Source organism: Marmota marmota, unplaced genomic scaffold (assembly GCF_001458135.2).
Source record: "Marmota marmota marmota unplaced genomic scaffold, marMar, whole genome shotgun sequence".
NCBI lineage: Eukaryota > Metazoa > Chordata > Mammalia > Rodentia > Sciuridae > Marmota > Marmota marmota.
In genome coordinates, this window is record NW_026000206.1 from 5,261,058 (window position 1) to 5,270,185 (window position 9,128).

The window sequence follows — 9,128 nt, forward strand, 5'->3', positions numbered from 1 at the left end:
TTCGGCCCTGGCATCGGGCCCATTCTGATGGACGACGTGCGCTGCACGGGCCACGAGGACGCACTGGAGCGCTGTGCCCACGCGGGCTGGGCGCGACACAACTGCAGGCACAGCGAGGACGCAAGCGTGCTCTGCGCAGGTACCGGCTCCTCGGCGTCCTGGGCCTGGGAGTGTCCCAAGGCTCTGCCCAGCACCACCCCTGAGCACGCCCAGGTCCAAACTCAGCATCCCAGGAACGGCAGGATACCTAGGTGGTCAGTGTTTTAACCGTCAGGCTTAGGAGTTGACTTATCAGTTTTATTTAATTCCAACTCAGTGCCATATTTGTTCTGAAATATAGCTGAAAGTTTGAGTTAAAGTCAAAAATGATGAAGGGCGTAGATCCTGCTTCTGTCCGACTGCAGTTGGTCCCCTTCCTTTTTCAGTCTCTGAGGAGGCCTCCAAGGGCGCAATTTTGGGGCAACTTGGCATCCTGACCTAACCCTCAGAAGTCGAAAAGGCACCCACAGTGTCCCAGATTCCCTTGTGTCCTTTTTATCTGAGATTTGGCTGAGATTTGGCTGCTGGAATATACATTTATGTTGTATTTGGACACAATACCTTTATTTTATTTATTTATTTTTATGTGGTGCTGACTATTCAACGCAGCGCCTCACAGGTGCTGGACGAGGGCTCTACTGCTGAGCCATAACGCCTGCTCCTGGAATATATTTTATTGTCACTCAGCATCGTCCTTGGCATCTGACTTCCACAGGATGACTTCCTTCTGCATAGAGTAGGAGTCACTTGCATTTGTCCTCAGTTCGCCCTAAGTTGACCTGTACATCTCATGCAGTTACAGAATTCCAAGATTTGCATGAGTCTGATCTCATGTTGTCTGTTCCATTCTTAGTTTTTTACAGGTGATCAAAGGAATTGCTGCCATTGCCTTTACCCTTATGTAGGTGCTATCTGGTTTTGCATACAGGTGGAGCCCAAGTAGGAAAGCTATTGGAGCCCCTTGGTGACAACACTAATTCTGCAGAGAACCAAGCAATTTGAGTCTGCACTGGGGTCATGGGGTCCTCATCTTTTAGATCATTTTTATTGTGCCTGTTTGCAGTTCCATCCATTCCTAGTGCTGTCAGGAGACCCACTCTCAATGACAATCCCTTTTTCCTTCTTGTGTTATATACCCAGTGGGTTTCCTTTCATAGACTACAGTGTCCAAAGGACCAGTGGTCTGGGGCCCAGAATGTCTGAAGGCGTTGAGTGAATCAGGCCAGCCATGCTTCCTGGGCTGAGTGGGGCCCAGGGTACTGTCCTGTTTTGCTTCTCAGCCTGAAGTCCCAAGTGTGCCATATTCATGAAATGGAACATCAGCCAGAGTTCCTGCCTATGATGGTATTTATCAGCTTGGAAGTCCTGTGCTTACTGTCTCTTGCTCCAACAAGTCCTGCTGTTGATGAGACCCATAGTCTCAACTCTAGTCCACACGTGCCAGGATCCAGCTCCATCGGGAATGCCTGGGCCATCCTCTCCCTTGCAGGCCCTGGACTATTCTCATGCCATTGTATTCCAGCTTTAGTAGCAAATCAGACGAGACCACTTAGCTACACTTCTTGTCTACGGCATCCTCTGCCCGTGTTTCAGCTCTGTTGACATTTGCCCTCATCATCTCTCCTTGCCAGGTCCAGCGGACTCTGCTGTGCCCAAGGACAATGGTAAAGTCATCTTCCTTCAAAGATCTGAGGCTACTAAAAGGGAGAGCTAAGAGGGAGATGAATGGGGAGGAAAATGCTGCTGTGAGGGGGACCCACCTGTGTTTCCACTGAGACCTCTGAGGTTTCTGTCCACTGTGGGCTGGAGGAGGTTGGCAGAGAAGCCCCTTAGCACCCAGGCTCTCACTGGTTGCCTCCAGCTTATCTCCACGCCAACACCCAGATAGACAGGTCCGGGCTCAGCTTTTCTCTTATAGAAAACAAGCTGTCCTTTAAATTCTTAGATAAAGCTCCATCTCATGGCCCATGGGAAATGTGCTATGGGCAGGATTCCCTGTGGATGTGATTTGACCTTAAAGCCTTTTTGGACAAGGGGGAATGTATTGGTCAGTTTTCATTGTTATGACAAATAGCCTGAAAAAAAAAAAAAAAGGAGGAAACATTTATTTTGGCTCACGGTTTCAGAAGTTTCAGTCTGTGGTCAGCAGGCTCCATTGCTCTGGGCCTGAGGTAAGGCAGAACATCATGGCAGAAAGGTGTGATAGAGGAAGGCTGCTCAGCTCATGGCAGCCAGGAGGCAGAGAAGGAGAGAGATGGGGGTCGGGGGACTGAGGATGAGAAATAACTCTTCCAGGGCACTCCCAGTGACTTACTTCCTCCAACCATGCCCTGCTGCCTGGTGTGCCCACCACCTCTCAGTAGTTCATCCAGCTATCAATGGACCAATCCACTGATAAGGATCCCATCACTTCCCCAAAGCCCCAGACAACTTTAAGCCTCTGAGGGGCATTCCAGATGCAAGCCATCACAGGGGATATAAATAAAGTCAATGAAAGTCAAGTCCTGGCTGGTGATAAAGAGAACTGAGCCAGCCCCTGCCCAGAGCACCGCCCATGGTATTTTTAGAAATAAACACACCCACACATCTGACCTACAAGTCCGTTGCACCAGGTCCTCTTTGTCAAGATCTCCCCATTCTGCAGCCCAGCTCTTCTGCTTGCCCCACCTCTTCCGAGCTGTCATAGACCGAGGCTATCTCCGGAGACTGGGCTACTCCTCCTGGGACATCCACTTAAATGATAATCTGTGTCGCCCACATGTCAGTGGGCGTTTCCTGATCTTCAACATTCCATATGGCCACTGCGGCACTGTCTGGCAGGTAAGAAATCCGTAAAGAGGTGGTACCCTTCTAAGGATGGAGACCAAGGAGAGGACCTTGGAAACCTGAACTACTTGTTGAACACTTGTGTCAGGACAGAGGAAAAACTCAGCCATGACTTCATTTCTCAGTTTTTGGAGACCTAGGGAAGCTCAATAATTTGTCTGAAACTTTCCGTCCTCTGGGGAATTTAGGACACTGAACTTGGGATACGCTGCAACAGGTGTTGAGTGCTGATGTGTGACAGATATGTGAATGGATGGACGAGTGGATCAATGTATTCTCTTAGCTCTGAAGCCAAAGCATTTTCCACAGCAGACTTCTAGCCTGGGCATTAGGGCACACCTGCCATGTGCAGCTGTTGTGCAGATGAGGGAGGACAGACTGTTTGTCTGTTATATTTCAAACCAAGTACCTGGCTATGTTCCACAAACTGGAAAGCAGACATCTAGAATATTTGTGAATAGCAAGTTTATATGCCTATTTAATTTTCCTTAACTACCTGTTTATTTCACAAAACCATGACATTGAAATTAGGAAACTAGCATACTAATGCTGTAGGAAAAATGTACAACTGTGTCATCCTTTTTCTCAGTATAATTAACGATATAATATGTTCCAAAGCAAGATCCTTAATCCCCATTTAGACACCTACAAAAAGCCCACCTGACGTTGTTGGAGGTCAGATTCATTCAAACGATTTACATGACCCAAAAGAACCATGAATTCCATACTTCACATTTGATCTGATATGACAGATCAATGGTGATTCAATGACAGACCATGGTCATTCTTATCCTTTCATTTCTGTGGTCCACTTCAGAGGTCCCTGCCCCCAGGGCCATGCTGGAAGCCCCCACATGTCTGGAAGGTGGGCAGCCCCAGGCATTGCTGGTCTATGGGGAGGATCCTACAGATGTCCTGCCTGGCCCTGGCTGGTCCAGCTGGCCTAGAAAAGCCCATGTTCTGACCTCAGAGCACAGCAGTCAGCAACCACAGAGGATGGAGGCCAGTCCAAGGGCACCCTGAGGAAAACATTGTCACAGGAAGGTTCTGGGTCTGATTTCAAAGTCAGTGGCTGAGCAGTCACCTAGGTGCTAAGGACATGGCAGCCGCAGAACTGACGGTTCCTGCCCTATGGCTTTTCTGTTCAAGGAAACAGAGCTGAGCCCTGAACGAGTCTTTTGAGTAGTGAAGAGGGGAAAGAGGTCATTAAACAAGAACTGTCATTGGGACATGGCATGGGGCGGAAGGGATACCACTTTAAACAGTGGTGGCTGAGGAGCCAAGGCTGAGTGGCAAGGTGGATCGGCCGGTTAGGCGCAGGAGAGGCGCGCCAGGCCTCCGCTAGAGCAGGGTGGGGCAGCCACAAGCTGGTTGTGGGTGGGTGAGGAAGAAACTCAGGGCCAGAGTCCAGGGGCAGATTAGAAGGGCACAGGGCCTCGAGACATGGAGTTTGGCTTTTGTTTTAAGCTGTACATTCTCAAGGAGGGCAGTTCTACCCCTTGTGGGGGAGGAGAGCTAGATGTTGGTTCTTAGGAGCAAAAGCAATAAAATCTTCCTTTATGGATAAAATGCGAGTATTACACAAATGATATATTTGTCATATTATGGGGGCCGGAAAGAGGGCAGGATGAGTAGGAAAGAAGGGGTCTAGAAAACTCCTTCTGAAGACCATAATGGAGAAAAGGTTGAGAAGCACTGGCCTCAGCTGGCAGAGAGGGCAGAGAGGGAAGGACCCCGAGGCAGGGAGTCCAGGATCGGAGTCCTGATGCTATAGCTTCCTAAGCCAAAGGCCCTACACAAGCTGAGCCTCTAGACCTCCACGCAGGGAACAGGAAGGAGGCAGCGAGAGGCAGGGACCGCTGTCAGCATCCCCTCATCCTCTGCAAGTCACATTGGAGTTGAAGGAGCAAGGGTCAGGCCTGAAGCTCACCTGAAGCCAGACTGGTCTGGGGCTCAAGGGTAGGCAGGAAACACGAGCCACAGCATGGGGTGGCCTGGGGGTGGCTGAGAGAGTGGAGCATGTTCAGGGACTCAAGAGAGAGCAAGCTCTAGACTGCCATCATGGGCTTGACACCCAGCTCATAGGGGCACAGCTTGGCCCTCAGAGAGAGGGGGGTTCCCGCCCACCAGGAGCTCCCACAGCACCCACACACTGTGTTATCCCTTCCTGGCATTAAGCTCCCCAGAGGTCCAGGAGTGCCCTCCAGCACATCAATGAGCTGGTGCCCATCAGGAGAGGGAGGCGAGGTCTCGGGGCAGGTGCTTGTCAGGGAGCCAGGAGCACTGGCCACCAGCTCCCCTCTTGTCCTCACAGGAACACCTCGGCTCCCTCAGCTACTCCAACTCCATCAGAGGCCGGATACGGGGCCACTCGGGCCGAGTGGTTGTACGGCACAAGGTGCCCCAGGTGAAATTCACCTGCAAGGTGAACAATCCGCCCACAGTTGAAGTCGTTCATGGAGCTGATGACCAGACAGAGGGTGCCGGCTACGATGTGTCCATTTCATTTATCCAGTCTCCCGGGTCCCAGCCTGTGGGGGGCATGGTACCATACTCCGACAGCCAGAGGAAAGAGGTCTTCCTCCAGGCCACCCTCCATAGCGCCGATCCCAGCCTGAGGGTCTTCGTGGATACTTGTGTGGCTTCTCCGGATCCCCATGATTTCACAACCATCAAGTATGATTTGATCCAGAAGGGGTAAGGAAAATGGAAGTCCTTCCTTGTTGACTGCAATATCCACACGGCATTCCTTTAGGAACCTGTGGCCTCTGATCTGGAGGTCCTAACCTGGAGCATTGTGCAAGGGTCCTCACCAGAGGCTGAGTGGGGGGGTCCTCCTAGCCCGGATCCCAGTGGGGGATATAGTAATAGGCAGCCTGAACAACCTCCCTTGACATGCCAAGCACTCCTGAACAGACCCCTGCTGCTCTGTTCTACCCTTTCAGGCCTAAGCCTCCCTTTCTTTCTAGTTTTATGGTTAAGACTCCCACTCATGATCCCCTTTGACCAATACTGATGGGCTGATGGGTTTCCCAAACTAAGCTTAGTTATTCTAGTGAGATTTCTCTGGCTCCTTTGGCTAACCAAGTGACTTTCCAAATTAGAACTTAGGCAAGTGGTTTGTCTTTCTAGCTCCCTTGTCCCCTAACAGGGATAGGCAGTTGCCACCAAAACCTTATCGCTTTTCAACAGCACCATTAGCAGGGTGAAAGCTGCAGCGGTCTAAAGCCCATGAGAAGCACTGTATCACTCCTCCAAAGGCCAAGGGAGGAGCAAGACAGCACCTGCCACGGTGGTGTGAGCACAGGCCCAGGAGGTGCACGCAGTGGCACTAACCTGCCCTGAGTCCCAGAGTGAAGAATCCCTATGAATGTATTAGGGCAAGAGGTTCCGTTTGGTGCCAGAATCTAACAACCAAAACATTTTCTTTCTTCTTTATGTTTAATTTGCTCTTCTTTCTCTAGTTTTTTGAAACTGAGATGATTGATTTCTTCTTTTCTAATCTATGTATTTTGAATGTTGTGAACTGCCCTCTCAAGCACCATCTTAGCTATCTCCCACAAATTTTGATGTGGGGTATTCATTTTCACTTAGTTCAAAATATTTTTAAACATCGCTTGAGACCGCCCCATGGGTTGTTTAAAAGTGTGTGGTCTACTTTCTCTATATTGGGGAATTTTTTTCCAGCAATATTCTGTCATTGATTTCTAGTGTAATTTTATTATAATCTGAGAATGTATCTTGTGTGATCTCTATTCTTTTCAATTTGTTAAGATGCTTCTTATGGCCCAGAATGTAGTCTTTCTGGATGAAATTCCACGTGGGCTTGAGGAGAATGTGTATTCTGCTTTTTTTGGATGGAGTGTTCTAGAAACGCCAGTTAGCTCTGGTGCATTAATAAGGTGCCCTAGGCCATCTACATCCCTTCTGGTTTTGTGCCTGCTGGGCCTGACAATCACTGATAGAAGGATATTGGAGTGTCCAGCTGTGGTGGCGAGTCTGTCAGTTTCTCTTTGCGGTTCTGTCAGTTTGCCTGTGTGTTTTGATGTTCCACTGTAGGGAGGGTGTACGTTGAGGTTTGTGAATTGGATTAAGGACTAATCCTTATCTTGGTTATCTTGGTTAAAGATTATCTTCTTGGAGGGTTGATTATGTTATATAATGTCCCTCTTTGTCCCTGATAATTATCTGTCTCGGAAGCTTGTTCTATTGAAAATTGACCCAGCTGCCCCAGCTTTCGTTTGATTAGTGTTCACATGAAGTATCGTTCTCCATCCCTGTACTTTTGTCTGTGTCTTTGATTTTAAAGTGGGTTTCTTGGAGACAATGTGTAACTCTAGCTCAATCTTTGTTGTTGTTGTTTTTTAAATCTACACTTTTTTAATCTACTCTGTCTCTAAATTGGCATATCTGGACTATTCATGTTGCTGAGAGAGTTAAATTAAAATCAAACATCTATGCATTGTATTTGTTCTTTGTTTCTCCTCCCACCCTCCCTTTTGGTGCCTTCTCTGGTTTTAATTGAACATTTTCTGTGATTCCATTTTAGCTCCTTTTGATGTGTTGTCTATACTTCTTTCCTTCACTTTTTCAGTGGCTGCCCTAAGATTTAAAAATAAAATTAAATAATCTTCAAATAATACAACCCACTTATAATCTTCCTTTTGGACAAAATAGACTAATCCTTCTGAAGGCAAGAGTTGTAGCTGGTATGTAATTACCTTGTTCTCACTGTGTTTATTTTGTGGCTAGGAATAGTGACTTTCCATTCATAGTAGTGTTAAAACACAGTTTAGTCATTTCTTTGGAGTGGGTAGTAGAAAGACTCCATCTGGATTTCAGAGGTCTGTGGTTTAGAGCAATTTCACACTATACTTAAGATTAATCTCTTGGGCTTGGGGTTTTTCTTCCCACCAGGTGCATCAAAGACAAAAGCTATGCCAACCTCCAATCCCACCAGAAGAATGTGGCCCAGTTCAAATTCAACGCCTTCGGCTTTCTTGACCGCTACGATGTGATCTATCTGAAGTGTGAGATTGCTGTGTGTAGAGAAGGGGACTCTTCCTCTCGCTGCTCCCAGAGCTGTGCAGGGCGGAGTAGGAGAGGTACAGGCCTCGCTGAGGCCAAGGAAAAGCAGACTGAGCATTTCCCAGTGGTCGGGCCACTGGAGATCCACAGAGCAGCTGCTCAGAGCAAGACCCTGGTGTGATGTCTGCAGCTTTCATGTAAATCTGTTAGAAAGTAGGAAGGAAGGTCCATTTCCTTCAGTGAAGCAGTGTTTGACAAATCAGAAATTATCTATGTAGAGACAGGTGAAAGAAACAGAAGAGATTGCTTCTCTGAGGTGTGTCACTAAATAAACCTTCTCTGGTTACCGAACTTTTAAGGCAGTTACTCTTTGTAGGCTCAAAATGCTGATTTTCTAATTCTTCACTATCGAGAACTGTTGTCTTAAAGTGTACAAATTATTATCAAAAGCAGGGTTCTCTCCTACCCCATGGCCAATTTAAAGATTATGTCTTCAGTTTGGTTCCTTATTATTCAGATGCTAATAAGTGGATGGATCCCTGCTTCTATCCCACTTGTGGTGTGAGAATTATTTTCAAATCTCACCAAGAGTCTTATGAAAAAGAAACCAAGCACCTGTCAGGAAGCCACTGCTCATTTTTCTCTACACTCTAATACAGGACAGTTGAATCACACATGCCATTGATTCACCAAACAAGCTTTAAATGTCCTGTTTCAAAGGGAACTAGGTGGAGCTTTGTGGGGTTTAGGTTGCAGCTTACAAAGATAGGCCAATGCATAAATCAAGAACTACAGCGTCTGCTCTCTGAGCTGCCAAGAACCCACATGCTCATGTTCTCAGTCTGGTTCTCAGATTGCAAAAGCATCTGGAAAATTTGAAAAGTACACAAGAAATTTAAAAGCAAACAAGGAAAGACAAGCATATCCCAGCATCCCCTGTTAAAGGAGACAGCACCCACTTTAATCTATTTCTCTTGACTGGAAGAGACCTGCCTAGACTCACTACCTTCAAAGTTGTATTGAAAGACACAGTCAGATGATTTATTTTTTTCTTTCACTTCTCAAGAAATATTCAATTGTAATATTTAAAGTATGAGCCAGGTGCAGTGGTGCATGCCTATAATCCCAGCAGCTCAGGAGGCTGAGACAGGAGAATCACAAGTTCAAAGCCAGCCTCAGCAATAGCAAGGTGCTAAGCAACTCAGTGAGACCCTGTCTCTAAATAAAATATAAAA

General features: G+C 47.4%; 1 protein-coding gene across 1 annotated transcript in view; it reads left to right on the forward strand.

Moving 5' to 3' along the window:
- Window positions 1-8,713, forward strand: part of Dmbt1 (deleted in malignant brain tumors 1) — a 170,912-nt gene extending 162,199 nt beyond the window's left edge. Inside the window, exons 44-46 of the mRNA XM_048791448.1 lie at window positions 2,607-2,859; window positions 5,180-5,562; window positions 7,783-8,713. Coding sequence (XP_048647405.1) covers window positions 2,607-2,859; window positions 5,180-5,562; window positions 7,783-8,074 — 928 coding nt within the window. The 3' untranslated portion in view covers window positions 8,075-8,713. The remainder of the gene's footprint in view (window positions 1-2,606; window positions 2,860-5,179; window positions 5,563-7,782) is intronic.
- The last annotated feature ends 415 nt before the right edge of the window (window positions 8,714-9,128 follow it).